Raw genomic sequence first — 23,513 nt, forward strand, 5'->3', positions numbered from 1 at the left:
TGCAACAAAGCATCATGTTACTCTTACCTGGAAATGAATTAAGTTGTTAGCCATATAAACTCGGCTTAGCTTTAGAGCAAAGTGAGTACATTTCAACCATAGCTAATCATCCTGTGCTTTTGTTTCCACAGCCCGACCCCAGTCTGCGGGGCCTGTGTCTGCCAGGAATGTCCGCAGGCTGCTGAGCTTTCAGAGGTACCTCCACTCGTCACGGTTCATCCGCGGCATCCCAGCCTCCAACCCACTAGGCTACATCCTTGATGATGACTACACAGGTCAAGCCAAGGTTAGTGGCAATCTATCCAGCACAATACTTCCTAAATATGTAAGTATTGTAGTATCACTGAGTAAAAATTGGTCAGGTGATAATTGTAACCCAGTATAATTCTTCTTGTATTTCAGTTAATGCTGGAGAAGGTTGGAAACTGGAACTTTGACATGTTCTTTTTTGATAGACTTACAAACGGTAAGGTGGTTTCCTAGGTGATTGTTGCCCTCTACTGTTTAAGAATTGTAAATGCAATGCATGCCTGCTTTATTTTCTCACCCTGACATGTATTGCTCTCTATTTTCATTTGGAAAATGTTCAATCACATAATAGTTTTCTATAAATGTGGATAGAGAATGACGTGATTTTATTGTGGATGGTGTTTTGCTAGTCAGACTAAGTAGATGTGGTTAGAGTTCAGCTTTAGATTAAGGAGGACTATTACATCATGTGTCCCTTCCTTTATCTGTTATTACAAACTGCAGTGTTATTATGCATTTGTTGATTCATTGTTTCTGTTCTGCTTACTTACAGGGAACAGCCTCGTCAACCTGACCTTTCACTTATTCAACAGTTATGGGTTAATTGAGCTCTTTCAGTTGGACATGGTTAAACTTAGAAGATTTTTAGGTATTGAAATTAAATTAAATACACCGTATTGCACTGGGACATGGGTTTATTTAAACCCAATATTGTCTACTTGAATGAAGTGGTAATGCATAGTTGAAACTCTCGCCAAGTGAAATGAATACGTAATGTTGTTGTTGTTGTTAGTCATGATTCAAGAGGACTACCGCAGCCTGAACCCCTACCACAATGCAGTCCACGCTGCGGACGTGACTCAGGCCATGTATTGTTACCTGCAGGAGCCCAAGGTGAGAGGAAATTACACTGTTAACCACCAACAAATAACTCATCTACAACTGAATGTCCTCAAAACAGATCAATATACTTAAGCTTTTTACATTTTTTTTGAAAATGTGTTTATTTTTTGTAGTGTTTTATTTTGTAGAAAGATGTGTAGGTTTTTGTAAGTGCTGTAGCCTTCAAAATGTGTGGACCAAAAAAAGTATAACCTACAAGTACACCTGGAGAAGTTTGTTCCAACTGTACCTCTTCATGAGGAGTCTGATGAGGAGGGTTCTGTGTTTTGCAGCTTGCTGAGACGATGACTTCCTGTGATCTCCTGCTGGGTCTGCTGGCTGCTGCCACCCATGATCTGGACCATCCAGGTGTCAACCAGCCTTTCCTCATAAAAACAAACCATTATCTAGCTGCACTGTACAAGGTAAGGCCCTATACTGAAAATAGCCTCTGGGCTCAATGTTGATGCTTGTGGTGATAAAACCAATTTTCCAAACTGGGATCAATAACGTACTACTTCACGAGAGTCGTCCTGTTCTTTCGACCACTCGATTGGTCTAAACGTTTAAACTTATTTTTCCATATATATACAGACACACCCTGTGTTTTGAATAAAACCAACTACATATGCGCTGAGCTTGTCTGACGCTTTAAGCACACTGTTTATTAATTCAATAATTAAGACACGCAAATGACTCAAGAAAGAGCCCGATGGTCACGCTGTGTTAGGCAATAATTGGGCTACACTGATAACTTGAGCTTGGTTCCCAAGTTTGTAAACCATACCAAACCGTCTTTGGTATACAGTAGTGTCGCAATAATATTTGAATAGAGGAAGTATGATCATAATCATTAGGATATTTTAGCGATCTGCAGTAGACGTCCAAAATGCCCCCCAGCCTACATCACTTGAGATGCGTTCTAAGGCTATGGATGAGAATGTGAACTTATCATTTCCAAAACTTTAGGTCAGTTGTATGCTGCTTTGCGATCAATTAACAGCAAGGGTTACATTAAATAGGCACAATATTTTTTACTGATACATTTGGCAATATTCAATTCATACGCACAAAACATATAAACAAAGGCATTCACTGCGAACGTTGATACATGTAGGCCCTTCATATTTAGGCTATACACAGCACTATGTTCAATTTATGAAATCAGTTATTGTTTTCTTGCTCAAACCGTGAGCAACACACAGGGTTGTTGATTCAGACGGCACTAGTATTATCAGTGGACCTTGGAGTTTGCCAAAAAACAGTAGGTTATTCTGGTTGGAATTGTTACTCTCCTACCATGTACAAATTACTGACATTACTGATTCGGCGGGACTAAAATAACAGATGTTTTGTGCTTGTGCACATAATTACATTACCCGACCAACCCCAGTAAAACTAATCCTGTCCGAATAGGGCTTAAGGCAAGGGCTGTTTCCTCGCCTCTGCTGCTACCCCTGCTGCATTGTTCTCAATCCCAATATGCTAATTTTGCTGTTATGCACATAGTGACATAGGGAAAGGCGCCAATTCTACAGCGCACTAAAGATTCTGTTTCAGAACGGCGGGCAGCTACCATATCCAACCCGGAAGAAAGTGCATTTAAAAAAATATATATTTGATTTCACCATTATTTTTACATATACAATTGCAGTATCAAATGTCTTAGAGTGATGGACTGCGCCATCCCTGTGGCCTCCAATTTATTAGACCACTGAGACGGGTGCGAATCAGACAGGTGTCTTGTGCACCAGGAAAAAATGTATTAATTGTGACTGTTCGACTAAAGAAATCTTGGTCGACCATCAGCCTATCGACCAAACAATCGACCAGTCAAGTAAATGTGATTAGTCCTACTCTCTACTCATCATTATTTTAGTCTCTTTGATGGATAAGATGCTGATATAGTTGTCCATAAAATGTTGAATGACTTTAAAATACATGTTAATGGTTGGCATCAGACATCATCTAGCCCATGTACAATATAATTACCTCTTTAATACTCTGAGTATTTTTTGGGTTGTGTTTTCCATTGTAGAATAGCTCAGTTTTGGAGAATCACCACTGGAAGTCTGCTGTGGGCCTGCTCCGAGAGTCAGCACTCTTGTCCCACCTTCCCACTGAAGACAGGTCAGTTCAGAGACAGGGCATCTATAACATTCTTTATTTGTGCCCTCCGGGCAATTCTATACAGTGCCTTCGGAAAGTATTGAGATCCTTAGGCTTTTTCCACATTTTGTTAGGTTACAGCCTTATTCTAAAATTGACTAAATCGTATTTTCCCCTCACCAATCTACACACAATACCCCATAATAACAAAGCAAAAACAGGTTTTTCGAAATGTTTGCTAATTTTATAAAAAAATAAAAACCTGATATCTCATTTACATAAGTATTCAGAGCCTTTACTCAGTACTTTGTTGACGTACCTTTGGCAGCGATTAAACCCTCAAGTCTTCTTGGGTATAACGCTACATGCTTGGACAAGGAAGATGGCACCGACAGACATGGCAACACTGCTTCTCGCTCCTCAGCAATTTTGCAGTATTTTTTTTCTTACAATATTAGCATAGAATTATTTTTTGTGTTATTACATAAAGCCGGAAATGTAAATGTAGTGACGCCTCTTGCACTGAGATGCAGTGCCTTAGACTGCTGCGCCACTCGGGAACCCAACAAGAACTGTTGGATATCAGAACGGTGGTAACTCACCAGCATTACGACCAGGAACACGACTTTCCCGAATTTGATCCTTTGTTCGTAGCCCCCAGGGCAATTGAACTGTATTTGGAGTAGACTTCTAGTCAGACTCAGGAGGCGTGCACACCATCCACCGCTTCCGAGTGTATTACTCGCTAATGTTCAGTCTCTGAACAATAAAGTAGACGTGCTCAGGGCGAGGATCTCCTTCCAGGGACACATCAGGAACTGTAACATACTCTGTTTAATGGAATCATGGCTCTCTCAGGACATACTGTCCCCGTCCATATAGCCAGCTGGGTTCTCAGTACTTCGCGCAGACAGGAATAAAGAACTCTCTGGGAAGAAGAAAGGCGGCGGTGTATGTATCAACTACTCATGGTGTGATTGTGATAACATAAAGAAACTCAAGTACTTTTGTTCACCTGACCTAGAGTACCTCACAATCAAATGCTGACCGTATTACCTCCCAAGAGAATTCTCTTTGGTTATAGTCACAGCCGTGTATATTTTCCCTCAAGCCGATACCACGATGGCCCTCAAGGAACTACACTGGACTTTATGCAAACTGGAAACCACATATCCGCATTTATTGTAGCTGGGGATTTTAACCAAGCAAATTTGAGGAGAGCGCTACCGAAGTTCTATCAACACATTGACTTTAGTACCTGCTCTGAAAAAACACTCGACCACTGCTACTCCCCCTTTCGAGATGCCTACAAGGCCCTCCCCCGCCCTCTTTTCTGAAAATAAGATGACGACTCCATTTTGCTCCTCCCTTATACATGGACAAGGTGACTGAGTTCATCAGGAAGTGTATGGGGATGTTGTTCCCAATGTGACTATAAAAACCTATCCAAATCAGAAACCGTGGATAGATGGCAGCATTCGCGCAAAACTGAAAGTGTGAACCACCGCATTTAACCATGGCAAGGTGACTGGGAATATGATTGATTGAATACAAACAGTATAATAGTTTCCTCCGTAAGGCAATCAATCAGGCAAAACGTCAGTATAGAGACAAAGTAGAGTCGCAAATCAACGGCTCAGACACGAGAGGTATGTAGTAGGGTCTACAGACAATCACGGATTACAAAAGGGAAACCATCCACATCACAGACACAGACGTCATGCTCTTTTTCACCCTGAGGATAACACAGTGCCACCGACGCAGCCCGCTCCCAAGGACTTTGGGCTCTCGTTCTCCATGGCTGATGTGAGTAAGACATTTAAGCGTTAACCCTCGCAAGGCTGTCGGCCCATCCCTAGCTGCGTCCTCAGAGCATGTGCAGACCAGCTGGCTGAGTGTTTACAGATATATTCAATCTCTCCCTATCCCAGTCTGCTGTCCCCACTTGCTTCAAGATGTCAACCATTGTTCCTGTACCCAAGAGAGCAAAGGTAACTGAACTAAATGACTATTGCCCCATAGCACTCACTTCTCGCATCATGAAGTGTGTTGAGAGGCTAGTTAAGGATCATATCACCTCTACCTTACCTGACACTCTAGACCCAATTTGCTTACCGCCCCAATAGATTCACAGACGATGCAATCACCATTGCACTGCACACTGCCCTATCCCATCTGGAGGAATACCTATGTAAGAATGCTGTTCCTTGACTATAGCTCAGCCTTCAACACCATAGTACCCTCCAAGCTCATCATTAAGCTCGGGGCCCTGGGCCTGTACCCCGCCCCGTGTAACTGGGTCTTGGACTTCGTGACGGGCCGCCCCCAGGCAGTGAAGGTAGGAAACAACTCCACTTTGCTGATCCTCAACACTGGGGCCCCACAAAGGTGCGTGCTCAGCCCCCTCCTGTAGTCCCTGTTCACCCATGACGGCGTGGCCATGCACGCCTTCAAATCAATAATCAAGTTTGCAGACGACACAACAGTAGTAGGCCTGATTACCAACAATGACGAGACAGCCTACAGGGAGGAGGTGAAGGCTCTGGAAAATAACCTCTCTCTCAACATCAACAAAACAAAGGAGCTGATGGTGGACTTCAGGAAACAGCAGAGGGAGCACGTCCCTATCCACAGCAGAGGGAGCACGTCCCTATCCACATCGACGGGACCGAAGAGGAGAAGTTCCTCAGCGTACACATCGCTAACAATCAGAAATGGTCCACCCATACATACAGTTTGAGGCTGAAGAAATTTGGCTTGTCACCTCAAACCCTCACAAACTTTTACAGATGCACAATTGAGAGCATCCTGTCGGGCTGTATCATCGCCTGGAACGGCAACTGCATCGCCAGCAACCTGCAGGGCTCTCCAGAGGGTGGTGCGGTAAGCCCAACGCCTCACCGGGGGCACACTGCCTGCCGTCCAGGACACCTACAGCACCCGATGTCACAAGAAGGCCAAAAAGATCATCAAGGACATCAACAGCTCGCGCCACAGCCTGTCCACCCTCTTATCATCCAGAAGGCGAGGTCAGTACAGGTGCATCAAAGCTTGGACCGAGAGACTGAAAAACAGCTTCTATCTCAAGGCCATCAGACTGTTATTAAATAGCCAACACAAGCCGGCTACCACCCGGTTACTCAACCCTGCACCATTGAGGCTACTGCCCTATATACATAGACACTTTAATAATGTTTACATACTGCTTTACTCATCTCATATGTATATATTGTATTATATTCTACTGTAGTTTACTCCAATGCCACTCCGACATGGCTCATCCTAATATTTATATATTTCTTCAATTCCATTAATTTACTTTTAGATTTGTGTGTATTGTTGTGAATTGTTAGATACTACTGCAATGTTGGAGCTAGGAACCCAAGAATATCTCTACACTCGCAATAACATCTGCTAAATACAGTACCAACCAAAAGTTTGAACACACCTACTCATTCAAGGGTTTTTCTTTTCTTTTTACTATTTTCTACATTGTAGAATAATAGTGAAGACATCAAAACTATGAAATAACACATATGGAATCATAAACCATAATAAAACTATAAACCATCTTCATCAGGTAGTCACCTGGAATGCATTTCAATTAACAGGTGTGCCTTGTTAAAATATAATTTATGGAATTTCTTTCCTTAATGCGTTTGAGAAAATCAGTTGTGTTGTGACAAGGTAGGGGTGGTATACAGAAGATCACATTATTTGGTAATAGACCAATCGGTTTGACAACATCCGGTGAAATGGCAGAGCGACAAATTCAAATTGAATTACTATAAATATTAAACTTACATGGAATCACACATGCAATCCACCAAATTAAAGCTAGACTTGTTGTTAATCGAGCGGCAGTGTCAGATTTCAAAAAGGCTTTACGGCGAAAGCAAACCGTGCTATTATCTGAGGACGGCACCCCATCAAACAAAGACAGGCAATCATATTTCAAGCCACCAGGCGCGACACAAAACTCAGAATGAAAGATATAATTCATGCCTTCCCTTTGACGAGCTTCTTTTGTTGGCACTCCAATATGTCCCATAAACATCACAAATGGTCCTTTTTGTTCGATTAACTCCGTCGTTATATATCCAAAATGTCAATTTATTTGGTGCGTTTGATCCAGAATAACACCGGTTCCAACTCACGCTACATGACTACAAAATCTTTCATAAATTACCTGTAATCTTTGTCCAAACATTTCAAACAGCTTTCGTAATACAACTTATTTATTGATTATTTTTAACATAAATAATCAATCAAATTTAAGACTGGATAAACTGTGTTCAATGCCGGACGAAAACAAAGAAAGCATGTTCCAAGTCGTGCGCACCAAATCATTAGAGTGCACCTGGAGTGACACAGGAAAATAACAGGGCTACTTCTTCATTTCTCTAAAGAAAAACATCAACCAATTTCTAAAGACTGTTGACATCTAGTGGAAGCTATAGGAACTGCAAGCATATTTCTATTAAAACGGCCTTGCCATAGAAAACCAATGGAAAACAGATTGACCTTAAAATGTTTTCCCTGGATGGATTGTGCTCGGGGTTTCGCCTGCCAAATCAGTTCTGTTATACTCAGACTTTATTCAAACAGTTTTAGAAACTTTAGACTGTCTTCTATCCAAATCTACCAATTATATGCTTATCTGTGAAAATAGCTGAAAATAGCTGAAATCATTCTCTAAACTATTATTTTGACATTTCACATTCTTAAAATGAAGTGGTGATCCTAAGACAGGGCATTTTTACTAGGATTAAATATCAGGAATAAGGAAAAACTGAGTTTTTAAATGTATTTGGCTAAGGTGTAAATAAACTTCAGACTTCAACTGTATTTTCATCAATGTGTCAAGAGATGTAGTATTAAAATACTTGAGTCTCTCCCTTGATCCTGGGTCCTGGCAGTGTTGTGCAGACTCAGGACAACTGCGCTTTGGAGAAATACGTAGATTTAAAGAGGAGTCCGTAATTTGCCTTCTAATGATCATGATCTTTTCTTCAAATTAGTAAATTAATTTATCACTGCTGAAGTGAAAGCCATCCTCTCTTGGGGAATGCTGCTTTTTAGGTAGCTTTGCGACAGTATCAAAAATAAATGTAGGGTTGTTCTTATTTTCCTCAATTAAGTTGGAAAAATAGGATGATCGAGCAGCTGTGAGGGCTCTTCGATATTGGACGGTACTGTCTTTCCAAGCTAGTCGGAAGTCTTCCAGTTTGGTGTCTTGCCATTTCCGTTCCAATTTTCTGGAAGCTTGCTTCAGGGCTCGGGTATTTTCTGTATACCATGGAGCTAATTTCTTATGACAAATGTTTTTAGGGGTGCGACAGCATCTAGGGTTTTATGCAAGGTTAAACGTCCTTGGGTAGGTGGAGGGAGTCTGGAAGGGCATCTAGGAATCTTTGGGTTGTCTGAGAATTTATAGCACAGCTGTTGATAATCCTTTATTTATTATTTGTTGCAATTGCAAATGTAATAAAATGGTGGTCCGATAGTCCAGGATTATGAGGAAAACATTAAGATCCACAATATTTAGTCCACGGGACAAAACTGGGTATGGCTGTGGCAGTGAGTAGGTCGGAGACATGTTGGACAAAACCCACTGAGTCGATGATGGCTCTAAAAGCCTTTTGGAGTGGGTCTGTGGACTTTTCCATGTGAATATTAAAGTCAACACAAATGTGAATATTATCTGCCATGACAACAAGATCCGATAGGAATTCAGGGAACTCCGTGAGGAACGCTGTATACGACCCAGGAGGCCTGTAAACAGTAGCTATAAAAAGTGATTGAGTAGGCTGCATAGATTTCATGACTAGAAGCTCAAAATACGAAAATGCAGTCGTTTTTTTTTTGCAAATTGAAATTTGCTATCGTAAATGTTAGCAACACCTCCACCTTTGCGGGATGCGCGGGGGATATGGTCACTAGTGTAACCAGGAGGAGAGGCCTCATTTACCACAGTAAACTCATCAGGCTTAAGCCATGTTTCAGTCAGGCCAATCACATCAAGATTATGATCAGTCATTAGTTCATTGACTTTAACTGCCTTGGAAGTGAAGGATCTAACATTAAGTAGCCCTATTTTGAGATGTGAGATATCACAATCTCTTTCAATAATGACAGGAATGGAGGGGGTCTTTATTCCAGTGAGATTGCTAAGGCGAACACCGCCATGTTTAGTTTTGCCCAACCTAAATAGAGGCACAGCTACGGTCTCAATGGGGATAGCTGAGCTGACTACACTGACCTGTGCTAGTGGCAGACTCCACTAAGTTGGCAGGCTGGCTAACAGCCTGCTGCCTGGCCTGCACCCTATCTCATTAATTCAAGTAACAGACACATCTCAACATCAACTGTTCAGAGGAGGCCGCTTGAATCAGGCCTTCATGGTTGAATTTCTGCAAAGAAACCACTACTAAAGGACACCAATAAAACGACTTGCTTTGGGCAAGAAACACGAGCAATGGACATTGAACCTGTCATCCAGGCAAAGGGAGGCTACTTTGAAGAGTTTAAAATATATTTTGATTTGTGGAATACTTTTGTGTTATTTCATAGTTTTGATGTCTTCACTATTATTCTACAATGTAGAAAATAGTCAAAATAAAGAAAAATCATTGAACGAGTAGGTGTGTCCAAACTTTTGACTGGTACTGTATGTGTACGTGACCAATAAAATTGCATTTGATTTATTTGGGAATTTGTCCCATTTTTCGCTGCAGATCCTCTCAAGGTTTGTCAGGTTAAATGGGGAATGTTGCTGCACAGCAATTTTCAGGTCTCTCCAGAGATGTTCGGTCGTGTTTGAGTCCGGGACATTCCGAGACTTGTCCCGAAGCCACTCCTGCAATGTCTTGGCTGTGTGCTTAGAGTTGTTGTCCTATTGGAAGGTGAACCTTTGCTCCAATCTGAGGTCCTGAGCTCTCTGGAGCAGGTTTTCATCAATGATCTCTGGACTTTGCTCTGTTCATCTTTCCCTCGATCCTGACTAGTCTCCCTTGTTGCTGAAAAACATCCCCACCGCATGATGCTGACACCACCATGCTTCACCGTAGGGATGGTGCCAGGTTTCCTCCAGACGTGACGCTTGGTAATTCAAGCCAAAGAGTTCAATCTTGGTTTCTTCAGAATAGAGAATATTGTTTCTCATGGTCTGAGAGTCTTTAGGTGCCTTTTGGCAAACTCCAAGTGGGCTGTCATGTGTTTTTTACTGAGGAGTGGCTTACATCTGGTCACTCTACCATAAAGGCCTGATTGGTGGAGTGCTGCAGAGATGGTTGTCCTTCTGGAAGATTATCCCATTTCCACCGAGGAACTCTAGAGCTCTGTCAGAGTGACCATCAGGTTCTTGGTCACCTCCCTGACCAAGGCCCTTCTCCCCCGATTGCTCAGTTTGGACGGGCGGCCAGCTCTAGGAAGAGTTGGTGTTTCCAAACTTCTTCCATTTAAAAATGATGGCGGCCACTTCGTTCTTGCGGACCCACAGTCCTGTATCTGAGGTCTGTGGACAATTCTTTCTTGGCTTGGTCTTTCCTCTGACATGCACTGTCAACTGTGGGACCTTATCTAGACAGCAGTGTGCCTTTCCAAAGTATTTCTAATCAATTGAATTTACCACAGCTAGACTCCAATCAAGTTGTAGAAACATCTCAAGGATGATCAATGGAAACAGGATACATCTGAGCTGAATTTTGAGTGTCATAGCAAAGGGTCTGAATACTTATGTAAAAGGTATTTTTGTTTTTACTTTTAATACATTTGGAAAAGTTTCTAAAAACCTGTTTTTCGAAAGCACTGTATATATTGGACCTGTAGGAGAGATGTTTTTGTTAGTGGAGACGGAGAATGACAGGACATCCTCTGACTCTGAATTGTTTTGTTGCATGCCATGAAGACATTTTGATTGGATTAGGATCTTTATGTAACGTGGTTGATTTTTGTTTTATCAGATCCATGTGATTACTGCTAGCATAGACTTATTGTTGTGTTCGGTACTTCTTGCAGCAGTTCATTTGCCACAACTTGGTAGAAAAATATGAATAGGTTTAAGCCCTTGGAGTTTTTCATCATGTTTTCTTTTAACTGTATTAAATTGATTTTTATCTAGTGAGGAAATTAGTGAAGAGCTAGGGTTCTTTCCAAAGTATAATTTCATCCATTCATTAGGCATAACCCTTGTTCGCTGTCAGATCTAGTCTATATTTAACTACATCTACATCCACTAAGACATTTAGTTTATGAAATACTAACTATGGAGTCCCCCGATTTAGCTAATTTAAATGCATCTTCAGACTTCAGTGTAATCACCCATTGCCATTGGAACATTGCAGTAAAAAAAGTTTTTTTTTTACCTTTTATGTTTATGAAAATGACTCCGCTTCATTAGTATGTGCTAATGAATATTGATTGGATGCTGTTGTCATTTAGATTGAACATGGAGGAGCGGCTTGGATCCCTGATTCTGGCCACGGACATCAGCAGGCAAAATAACTATTTGTCAGAGTTCAGGACACACTTGGACAAGAGAGACCTCTGCCTCACTAACGGAAGACATCGGCACTTTATCCTTCAGGTGAGCAATGTGTGCCAAATAACAAAAAGAGCATTCATAACTGTATTATCCATCACCCTTTTCCACTGTTGTGGCATTGAGATCATCTCAGAGGCAATGAAGTTTTGCTAAAAGTGAATCGTCCACGCGGTTGAGGCTGATGGAGGAAAGGGAGCGAGCGAGACAGACTGAGCGATATGTTGTCCTTTTCCTAAGTCTCTGCTCTGTTTTCCCCATTGACCCTGTAAAGATAGCTCTGAAGTGTGCGGACATCTGCAACCCCTGCCGACCGTGGAAACTCAGCAAACTGTGGAGCGAGAAAGTGACAGAGGAGTTCTTTCATCAAGGTACTATATCACTAATCCCCTTTAATATTAATCCAGGTGTTTATTAAGAGTGCACCTATGTGTGACAGTATGGTTTATATAATGAGTATTAACCAATCCTTCTTTTCATCAGGTGACATTGAGAGGAAACATCATCTTGAAGTAACCCCACTCTGTGACAGGCAATCCAACTCAGTTGCCAATATACAGATTGGTAAAGTGACCCCTCTTAATCTAAGTCCACTATAAGCATATGATTAATTTAGATTTGATTATGATTTGGTTTCCTGTCCAGGGGGTGTACGTCAAGCTGACTCGTGCTACAGAAACAATAGATCTTCCTGCCCTCTGGGCCATTCTGGCTCGGACAAGGCTATTTACTGCACTTGTAATGATTTAAAATGTGTCCTACTTTAATATTTGTACATTTGCTTGTGGTTGGGTTTTTCTCCTCCTGACTTTAGCAGCATTTTTTGATTTATTAGTCAGAACTTGCTCTGAATGAGAGATGTCTCCTTCCCCTGCAGGCTTTATGACGTACGTGGTGGAGCCTCTGTTTGTGGAATGGTCACGCTTCTCTGACACACGGCTGTCCCAGACCATGATGGGCCACCTGAGCCTGAACAAGCAAGGCTGGAAGGAGGGTAGAGACAAGCAGGAGGCTAACACTAGTAGGGCCTCAGAGGAACAGAGGACTTCTGATGCCAAGGACTCAAACTCCAAAGAATTACCTCAGGGAAGTAAACGGTCATGACTCGCCAAGAGAGTGAAGTGTCAGGAAGCGAAGAGAATCTCCTCACCGGACAAAAACTACATTACCCATCACTCCCTGCACCACAGCACCTCAGCCACATGCTCCCCATCTAGGTTAACCACTGTTTTTGTTTTTCACATAATTTAACTTAATTTATTGCATTTGGACCCTTTACTTTAACAACATAGAGCAATACATAGATACCTCATGTTGCTTCTGCTGTATTTTTTTCCCATTTCTTTTTTTCATATTTTATTTATTTTTACCGTAGTTCTGCTCTGACATCCCTAATTTGACATGCCACTCTTTAAATAGAGACCTGAAGGGAATTATTTAAAAAATACCCTTCTGATTATAGTGCCATCTGCAAACAATTTGTTTTAATGTTTTTAAAGTGAGGAAACCTTGTATTCAGAGAGAGGTTCATGTTGAGTGATTGAGACAAGCTTCTGTGGGTTTCTCTATTTCAGACTTAGTAATACTTCCTCGTACAATAAATAATGTGAAGAGCCCACTTCATTGCTGCCTCTTTACAAGCATCTACTTTGTGTTGTATTTTACAAATTAAACATTGGTTCTGTAAAAAAAAAAAAAAAAAGTACATACTGTATGTGAATAACCACTCACATGAAATAGTTGTCCTGTACACACTGAACAAACATCTGATTGCAGATCAACACACCAAATGCCCTGAAACGACTGTTTTGGTCCGTTTGTTGCTACTTGCACTGTGAACTATAACATGTCTTATGACCCAAGACTCAGTCAGCTCAGAGACTAATTGTGTGAAAAAAAAGTATATTGGATGTGGTATGAAATCAATTTCTTTCTTTACCTGTATGTTGTTGGGGATTTAACCATAGTCTGATGTTTTGTTAGGGGGGGAAAGGGGGCATGCGTGTGGCCTTAACCATAGAAATAGAATATAGATTCTATTTCTATGACCTTAACATTCTTTCAACACTTGAATAACCACTCTTCCATATTAGTAACGGATGACCAGAGTTACGTGTGTTGAAGGTATAAACAGCATGACTACTTATTAAGAGAAATTGGGAGGTCTGCCTCTGGTAGAGCTGCGCCATGACATACAATGTTATTTTAGAGAGTTGAAGCCCTTTCTAAAATGCAAACATGCAACATTTAAGACTGGCAACGGATGCCTTTTAAGCTATGCACAAAACTAAGTGACCAAACCAGTTGTTTTTTAATAAGGTGGATCATGTATTCTCAATGCATTGTCTGACTGTTTGCCTCTGATGTGGAAGGAAATTACTAGGCATTAGTAGATTGGTCAGTGACTCAGTCAACATGAAACATTCCATATTTAATTTATTTTTGGTATTGTTTTTTTGATTCTATACACAAGGCACGATCGTGTCTCTGGTTGGACGTTCAGTACATTGAATGAAAACCGGTGCTTTTCATTATGGCAAAAAAAATATGTATTTTCTGGTAACTGAAAGACTGTTTGATATAACTGTTTACCATTTTGATGTAAGTCGTTTTTGGCTAGAAACATGCGTGGCAAACTATTTTGTGAAAAGCTTTGCCAAATTGATATTTTGATACTTGCCAGTTGCAGTTACATTTTCATTAAAACAACTTGTCACACGTGCTTGCTTTCTTTTCCTCTCTTAAAGCAGTCTCAGTCGTTCTTTACAGTTCTACAAATAATGTTATATTCTCTGTGGTGTTTTGCAAATTCGAGAAAATATTTATTTAATGTTTTTTTAAAGATGTTGGGGCGTATTCATTAGGCCAATTCTGTTACAAAACGTTTCTTAAACTAAATCAAACGGAACTAAATCAGGAGGGACCTAGACATAATTAAATGTTAGTAATTTAATAGGATATCTATGGGACCTACCTGAATTTGTCCAAAAGAAACTCGTTATAGTTGAGAACGTTTTGCAACTATTTGGACTAATGATTACATCACAGATAACTAAGCTTTCTCTCTGATCTGTGTTTTGTTTAAAAATATCACTTTGTAGAGGTCTGACATTAATACAGATCTAGGATCAGTGCATTGAGGATCCGTGTTACAATATAAACCGTAAAACTGATCTTAAATCAGCATGCCGGGGCATCATCTGACATCACGCACGAGGTCTAAGAACAATGCAGTTGAATGGCTTGTGAAGTGGGCATGTCGCCCCCAACGTCCAATCGGAGACGTTTATATTGCAGAGTGGCCGCTTGGAACAATCCTGTCCAGTTTGTCGGTAACTGAATACCACATTTTGTAATGTAATAATAACAGAAAATAAAAGCGTCTAGCTACATTTGTGTTATTTTACCCGTTGGATTTTGTTCATGATGTCTTTCTTGGACGCTGTGTGCACATTGTGCAGGTCTGAAGAGGCATTTATTTGAAGGTAAACGGCTGTGTTGCTAGCTAACGTTAGCTACATACTGTGTTTACAGTATAGTATTGAACTTACTATTGAGCTAGCTAATACATTTAATAGCAAACGTTGATGACTTGTTTCTGAATGTCATCCCCTCCATATATTTTCTCTCTCTGTCGATTGTCTTGTATGGGTCTGTAAGAGGCATCATGAGTAGGGAGCCAGACGCTTTGGCTGTGGTGAACCAGTTGAGGGATCTTGCTGCAGATCCTATGAACAGAAGAGCTATTGTTCAAGACCAAGGTTGCTTACCGGGACTCATCCTTTTTCTGGACCATCCCAATCCCCAGGTTGTCTACTCAGCACTCCTGGTAAGCCCCCCTGTAGTGGATGCATTGTATTCTAAAAGTAAATGCACCTGGTTACTGAAGTGACTGGGCTGCTTTGAAGTCTGTGTACTAGCTACTTACACCCAACAACAAATAAATGGTTGTTGGGTGTCTAATCGTAATCTTAATTCAAATACCATGCTCCTTAACCTTGTAAGTGAGGATGTCATTTTGCTGTTGGTGAATGTATTCTCTTGTGTTTCTTGTGTCCCCTTCAGGCTGTTCGCTACCTCGCAGAATGTCATCAAAACAGGGAGAAAATGAAGGGAGAGCTGGGGATGATGTTAAGTCTTCAGAATGTCATGCAAAAGTGAGTATTTGACCCTTGCGAAAGCCCAGATCATGATTGTGTAGTCTCACTCATCTCGTCTGTTGATATCTTTGTCAAATAGAACATATTTGGTATTCTTTGCAACTGTTCTTTGCAAAAATCCAACTGGTCCTAAACTCATGTCAAACACTACATACAGTGCCGTGCGAAAGTATTCGGCCCCCTTGAACTTTGCGGCCTTTTGCCACATTTCAGTCTTCAAACATAAAGATATAAAACTGTATTTTTTTGTGAAGAATCAACAACAAGTGGGACACAATCATGAAGTGGAACGACATTTATTGGATATTTCAAACTTTTTTAACAAATCAAAAACTGAAAAACTGGGCGTGCAAAATTATTCAGCCCCCTTGAGTTAATACTTTGTAGCGCCACCTTTTGCTGCGATTACAGCTGTAAGTCGCTTGGGGTATGTCTCTCAGTTTTGCACATCGAGAGACTGAAATCTTTTCCCATTCCTCCTTGCAAAACAGCTTGAGCTCAGTGAGGTTGGATGGAGAGCATTTGTGAACAGCAGTTTTCAGTTCTTTCCACAGATTCTCGATTGGATTCAGGTCTGGACTTTGACTTGGCCATTCTAACACCTGGATATGTTTATTTTTGAACCATTCCATTGTAGATTTTGCTTTATGTTTTGGATCATTGTCTTGTTGGAAGACAAATCTCCGTCCCAGTCTCAGGTCTTTTGCAGACTCCATCAGGTTTTCTTCCAGAATGGTCCTGTATTTGGCTCCATCCATCTTCCCAGCAATTTTAACCATCTTCCCTGTCCCTGCTGAAGAAAAGCAGGCCCAAACCATGATGCTGCCACCACCATGTTTGACAGTGGGGATGGTGTGTTCAGCTGTGTTGCTTTTACGCCAAACATAACGTTTTGCATTGTTGCCAAAAAGTTCAATTTTGGTTTCATCTGACCAGAGCACCTTCTTCCACATGTTTGGTGTGTCTCCCAGGTGGCTTGTGGCAAACTTTAAACAACACCTTTTATGGATATCTTTAAGAAATGGCTTTCTTGCCACTCTTCCATAAAGGCCAGATTTGTGCAATATACGACTGATTGTTGTCCTATGGACAGAGTCTCCCACCTCAGCTGTAGATCTCTGCAGTTCATCCAGAGTGATCATGGGCCTCTTGGCTGCATCTCTGATCAGTCTTCTCCTTGTATGAGCTGAAAGTTTAGAGGGACGGCCAGGTCTTGGTAGATTTGCAGTGGTCTGATACTCCTTCCATTTCAATATTATCGCTTGCACAGTGCTCCTTGGGATGTTTAAAGCTTGGGAAATCTTTTTGTATCCAAATCCGGCTTTAAACTTCTTCACAACAGTATCTCGGACCTGCCTGGTGTGTTCCTTGTTCTTCATGATGCTCTCTGCGCTTTTAACGGACCTCTGAGACTATCACAGTGCAGGTGCATTTATACGGAGACTTGATTACACACAGGTGGATTGTATTTATCATCATTAGTCATTTAGGTCAACATTGGATCATTCAGAGATCCTCACTGAACTTCTGGAGAGAGTTTGCTGCACTGAAAGTAAAGGGGCTGAATAATTTTGCACGCCCAATTTTTCAGTTTTTGATTTGTTAAAAAAGTTTGAAATATCCAATAAATGTTGTTCCACTTCATGATTGTGTCCCACTTGTTGTTGATTCTTCACAAAAAAATACAGTTTTATATCTTTATGTTTGAAGCCTGAAATGTGGCAAAAGGTCGCAAAGTTCAAGGGGGCCGAATACTTTCGCAAGGCACTGTAGCTCATCTTCTTAGACCCAGTTGGGTTGCTACCGTTTTGTCATGTGGTGTTGCTACCATGCTGTGTTGTCATGTGTTGCTGCCACGCTATGTTATCGTCTTGGGTCTCTCTTTATGTACTGTTGTGGTGTCACTCTTGTCGTGATGTGTTTTGTTCTATATATATATTTTTAATCCCGACCCTGCAGGAGGCCTTTTGCTCCCTTCATTATAACTAAGAATTTGTTCTTAACTGAATTGCCTAGTTAAATAAAGGTTAAATAAATAATAAGTAGAGAAACAAACATTCTGAGCCAGAGCTAGAAGGTATTTTTGTAATTGCTGCAAAACTGTATTTGTAATTTAATTGGGTCTCACAATTCAGTTCCTGTACATTAATACTGTTGAGACTAAAGATTTTAGTCATATAAAAATCTACCCCCCCCCCCCCCCCCCCCCCCTTAGGACAACCACCCCACGAGAGACTAAGATGCTGGCCTCAGAAATCTATGAACTCCTTCAGGCTTCTAACGGTGAGGATACAGACAAGCCTGAGGAGGGGCCCTCTTGCAGACGCAAGGACCAGTTCTTCCTGGGATCCACCAACAAGCGGGCCAAAACAGTGGTCCTCCACATACATGGCTTGGATGACTCTGTGAGTGCCCCAATACTGACCAATAAGTGTATCAATAAGGAGACGGGACACTGTCATGTTAGCTCCAGTAACATATTTACTAAGATAAAACCGGATATGTTACACAGAGCATTATGGGTTCTGTAATACATCATGCGTCAATAAGTAGCTATTAGCTCAGGTGACAGTTCTTGTAGTCCACTATAAGAGGTAAAGTGAGTTTATACAGCTATTCCCATTAATCTCCTCCAGAGCCGGAGGAGCCTTTGTGAAGAGTCCTTGTTGAAGATCCGAGGCGTCATCAGCTTTACATTCCAGATGGGCATTAAGCGGTGCATCGTCAGAATCCGCTCAGACCTGAAGGCAGAGGTGAGTCCCATCCTGTCTGTCCTATTAGCCAACAGCATGTTCTAGGGAGGCAATGGAGGCCAGAGGCGAGTCTGTCTAATCTCGGCAACCCAGAACCAAAATCTCGCAGCTACTCTTTTAGGTTCTGGGGGGAGAGGTATGAAGGCACATCACTGCATTCTGTATCAGGAAGTAGGCTCACCCTCCTTGAAGTCACATAGATAGATGCATTGTACTCTTTTTGTTTATAAAGCCCTCCTGCATGAACTTCCGCCGTACCTTACTTCATTGTTAACTTATACGAGATACCAGAACCAGTCTCAGGGATGGCTAACTCTGGAGATCCCTTCGAACTCCACTGAGTTAGGTAAATCTGCTTTTAGATTTTTTGCATCTTACATATGGAAAAATCTTCAAGGCTCTCTAAAATTGGATGAGTTGGTGCTTCTAGGGCAATTCAACAAGACTGATGGAGGACCTTTTTCCTGAAGAATGTATGCTTTCTATGATTGTGTTTTGCTTTTAATGTATTCATGTATATATTGATGTGCACAGGGTATATAGATGTTTTGATGTGTATACAGGGCTCATCTGAGAAACAGACCTTGGTCTCAGCATGACTCCCTGTCGAAATAAAGGTTCAATAAAGAATACATAAACCTTGAGTGAGTGGCAGAACCAGAATGGATCCCCTTTGGTAGGTCAACCCAACTCTCTCTGCAAGTCTTGGGCAGGTGTCTGGGCCAAAAGTCCCCTTCTGGAAGATGCCAGGTGTAGGTTCACACCCGCAAAGTCTTGATTTGTCCAAATGATATATCCAGCAGTTGCTCCTCGTTAAACGCCTGTCCATGAGCACCCTCAGCGTGCTCGGAAACCTGACGCATCCGGTTTTCAGGGGAAATGAAAGAGAGCCTGTGATGTGCCTTCTGCTTTTGGACCGCAACCAGTATTTCTGCGTTAACAAGGCGACACTCCATCTTAACTCCTCCACATTTACTGGATTGTTGAACAGTGCAGAAGAGAACCTCCCCCGACAGTTATTTTCCTCTCGCCAGGACCAGTAAGAAGTAAACTTTGCTGATGCGTTTCTTTTACGCCTGCTTCATTAGATTAGTCCACGAGAGATTAAGGTGGCAGACAACCTGCTGTTCTGTTAGAACATTCTGGAGAGGGGATGGACGAGGGAATAATGGCTGATGTGTTGTTGGTATTCATTTAAACCTCTGCTTCCTCTGTAGGCTCTCGGTTCTGCCATCGCCTCAACTGAAGTAATGAAAGCTCAACAGGTGGTCAGGGGAGAGGATGGAGAAGAGGTTTGTATTTCTGAATGAACTCCCAGTGTTTTGTTTCTGTTGTCTTAACAACAGCCTTGGTTGAATCAATGTTTTATATACTTTCTGTTGCAATTGATTTCCCCGAGAAGATCTGTTTTGGTCTACAAATATTATCAAGGAATTATCTTATCTCAAGGATAACGCTTACAGAAAGGAGTTGGGTATCTAATTCGAATCTAAATTCAAATACCATGCTCCTTGACCTTGTATGCTGGAATGTCATCTACCTTATGCTGCACATTGAATTGAACACTTCCTTTTGCTGTTCAGGTAATCATCCCATTCCCAGAGGATGGTTCGGTAGCAGTGGAGCAGAATGTGGCTCTTCCAGACTACCTTCCAGAGGAGGAGAGCCCATCCCATGAGCCAGACAAGGCTGTGACCTGCGTGGGCACAGGGCAGGATGGAGCAAGCTGGCTAGGCACTGCAGCTAACTTCCTGTCCCGCTCGTTCTACTGGTGACACTCCCAGACCACCCACACTTCTTCAGATACTACAGATACAGAATCAGGCTCCCAGCTGCCAAAGAGCTGAACTGCCAAAGGCAATGTGTAACAACAAACTATTCCAATGCGTGTACAGTACACACATGCACCCACAATCTCACACCCACCTTGCACCATACAGAATCACCAAGCCATTAAGGGAGAGGACTGGCTTCTGGAATGTATTCTTATTTCTTATCTTTAGGGTTCTGATTGAGAGCTAGACTATTCTTTCTGCACATGTAAATGTTTTGAAAACCAAATTGTCTTGTTGTGAGGAGCATTATTGTGGCAGCATTACGACTTGATCCATCAGAAAGGGTCCAAACTTTACCACACAATTAATTTCCTGTAGTTAGAGCACTTTTTTTAAGGATCTGAAAGCGTGTTTGCATTAAGGGTCTTTTTCTCCCTACCTTTTTATCTGACTTTTTAGACCAAGAACTGACCCATCCTCCCCTTTTTTAGCAACGGGTGTTCCAGAATATGCAGTAATCAACGTGTGTTCAGTTATCGTGCCTTTCGTTTCATTCTGTTTACATGCAGACCCTTGTGACTGACTGTCAGCTTTAGTTCTGAAATGTATTCTGCCTGTAAGGCTTCCTCCTTTGATATATTCCAAAGGTTACTGATGTAGACACTGGATAAACTCCAATCTAGGTACTCTTCAATTCCAATGCCTACTGAATTCATTAATGGAATCTGTCGTGAGTTATGAGACATGTTTACAGGACTGGGTGGCTGGTTGAGACCGTTTTCTCTCCAGAAACAGCATGGAGATTTTACAGTCTGACCACTGTGGTATTCTCTAACAACGTGGTGTCATGCATTATTAACTTGTTTTATGTTAAGTATTACTCATTCGACGGGCAAAATTAGAATATCTTTCCTAAGGAAGAGCATTGTTCCTCTTTTAGGGACAGCCTCTGCCATTTCCCCAATGTCTTGCATGATTTAACACCGTTAAAAATAATACAAGGCTAAACGTAATCTCTCGTGGACAGACTACATAAACATAAATGGTTAAGCAGCTGACCAAATTACATGAGATTTAAGTTCTGGTTTAACCAAGATTAGGCTAAGCCTAACATGAATCATCTCTGAATATATGTTGATGGAAACAAACATTGTTCGCTTTCATTGGAGATGGATTGGCCAGCAGTGTCCTTAACCTGTCGTTAAAGGGAGCTCAAGTGGATGCTGCCATAGTTTAGGGTTATCTGTAAGTATAGAATTCTGAATATTTTGGTTCAGTCTATGTAGTGGATCAATTGCCCAGCCTCTGAAATAGCTATGCTATCAGTGCATGTTAGTGTATGAATGGGAAATGTTTATTATTATGAGCTTATTACTGTTCAAAGTAAATCTCAGCATAAGAAGTATTCCGTTTGGACCACCTATTTTACAGGTAACAACCTCTCAGTGGGAGAACTTTCAAAAGAAGTTACCTTTTGAAAGTGTTTCTTGAAAGTCAATATCTGTCTGTGGAGGGAGGGGAAAAAAATCCTTGTATAGAATTGTCAAGCAATGTCCTGTTGTCCACTCAAGTATTTGTGTTGTTTCATCCTGTAAAGACTCCCATCTCGTACAATCTCACCTGACTAGATTGTGTTCATCATGCCAGGGCAGCATGCATCTTATTTGCGAATACTCTATAGTTCACACTCATCAATACTGTGCATTGGTTGCCAATGAAGTCATTCACAAAGAAATATGTAAATATATTTGTCTTGTCATTGACATGCTTTTTGTTCAGAAACCATTATTAGGTAAACTATCATGATTTAAGTCAGCCTTTTGTTTGTCAGCTTTATTTGACTCAGGTGACATTTCTATCACATAATCCATGTATTTTAAATTAACCCCCAAAAATGAAATATTTCCTTTCCCTCCTGACTATTAATGGGTAATTCCACTACTTTTCAACCTCATTTTCATTATCTCCAGCACAGTAGCAGTGTCTACCGGCAATAAAATACCCTCCCTCTGGCTAGAAACTCATTGCAGATTTTGAAAATCACTTAAAATAAATAAAACCTTTTTATCCTGCACTGTGATGTCACAAAGAAGCATTTTATAGGACCTTATCTTTTTAACCACAGATAATAGAAACACTGTTTTCAGACATGTAGACACTGGTTTGGTGCTGGGGATAATGAATGAGGTTGAAAAGTGAATTGCTCTTTTAACATTACAACCTATTTATGTTGGAGTTGTTTCTTTCCACCAATACAGAATGAACACCTATCGCACAGGAATGTTATGTAGAGTATGTATGTGCATCACAGGTATGTTTGCTGCCTGTCAGTTTGTCTGTAGGGTTGTGGGCCATTGTGTTTTTGATGTGAGTTATGATTCCTAAGAGTTACATCAAATAATATTAAAAAAACAATATTATATGAAATATGTAATTGTTCATTTTATTGACACTGATGGTATAGGGCACTGCCTCAAATGGAGGACATGACCGTTTATTCAACAAAATAAACGATGAAAGATGTTTGACCATGTTTGGTTTCAATGAATGAAATGTCCCTTTTACTGACAACTGGTGTCCTTCTCTGAGAAGTGTCTTATCACTTTCATTTAGTGATAGTGTTCTGTATAGTAGATAACTAATGCCCTTATCGGTATCGAAAGAGAGTCAAACCAACTGACTTGGCTTCCCTCTAATGTACTGTACAGTATAATTCACTTGTGATTGCATTCCCATAAAAGTGGAGAGAAACAGAATGTTGGTCCCCTGGGACATTACTAAAGGGCTCCTTCCCATAATGCATGTTCTTCTTGCTATTACTTTGGACCCAATAGGCTTGGCAAATGTCCAACCTCCCACATCTGAAACTAGAGGGGCCCTGCAGAGGAGAACAGAACTGAGGATTATGCTATTGTCTGTCTTGGCCAAGGGCCTCATTTATAGGTTTCGACTACAGCTCTCGCCACTGACTTTCTGCAATCCTAGCGCTCATGGAAGCTGCTCAACTGCAACCTGCTCAACTGGAAGACAAACGTGTTTCAAC

At 41.2% G+C, this 23,513-nt stretch overlaps 2 protein-coding genes across 15 annotated transcripts in view; both read left to right on the forward strand.

Moving 5' to 3' along the window:
- The window catches only part of LOC110530278 (high affinity cAMP-specific 3',5'-cyclic phosphodiesterase 7A), a 50,928-nt gene extending 37,444 nt beyond the window's left edge, over window positions 1-13,484 (forward strand). For all 12 annotated transcript variants that reach the window (XM_021613201.2, XM_021613202.2, XM_021613203.2 and 9 more), the window contains exons 4-13: window positions 132-286; window positions 403-466; window positions 803-898; window positions 1,043-1,143; window positions 1,425-1,556; window positions 3,170-3,261; window positions 11,683-11,827; window positions 12,057-12,153; window positions 12,266-12,346; window positions 12,660-13,484. In XM_021613201.2, coding sequence (XP_021468876.1) covers window positions 132-286; window positions 403-466; window positions 803-898; window positions 1,043-1,143; window positions 1,425-1,556; window positions 3,170-3,261; window positions 11,683-11,827; window positions 12,057-12,153; window positions 12,266-12,346; window positions 12,660-12,886 — 1,190 coding nt within the window. In that variant the 3' untranslated portion in view covers window positions 12,887-13,484. The remainder of the gene's footprint in view (window positions 1-131; window positions 287-402; window positions 467-802; window positions 899-1,042; window positions 1,144-1,424; window positions 1,557-3,169; window positions 3,262-11,682; window positions 11,828-12,056; window positions 12,154-12,265; window positions 12,347-12,659) is intronic.
- Window positions 13,485-15,002: 1,518 nt separating this feature from the next.
- Window positions 15,003-22,993, forward strand: LOC110530279 (armadillo repeat-containing protein 1). 3 transcript variants are annotated; one of them, XM_036985915.1, is made up of 7 exons: window positions 15,003-15,114; window positions 15,443-15,611; window positions 15,848-15,939; window positions 18,158-18,347; window positions 18,579-18,695; window positions 19,913-19,987; window positions 20,279-22,993. In XM_036985915.1, the coding sequence occupies exons 2-7, from the start codon at window positions 15,450-15,452 to the stop codon at window positions 20,468-20,470; spliced, it is 828 nt and encodes a 275-aa protein (XP_036841810.1). In that variant the 5' UTR covers window positions 15,003-15,114; window positions 15,443-15,449; the 3' UTR covers window positions 20,471-22,993. The 3 variants fall into 3 exon arrangements, with proteins under 3 accessions (XP_036841810.1, XP_036841808.1, XP_036841809.1); XM_036985913.1 differs by lacking the exon at window positions 15,003-15,114 and adding an exon at window positions 15,125-15,267; XM_036985914.1 differs by lacking the exon at window positions 15,003-15,114 and having other exon boundaries at window positions 15,280-15,611.
- Window positions 22,994-23,513: the final 520 nt, after the last annotated feature.

This window comes from Oncorhynchus mykiss, chromosome 8 (genome assembly GCF_013265735.2).
Source record: "Oncorhynchus mykiss isolate Arlee chromosome 8, USDA_OmykA_1.1, whole genome shotgun sequence".
Classification (NCBI taxonomy): Eukaryota; Metazoa; Chordata; class Actinopteri; order Salmoniformes; family Salmonidae; genus Oncorhynchus; species Oncorhynchus mykiss.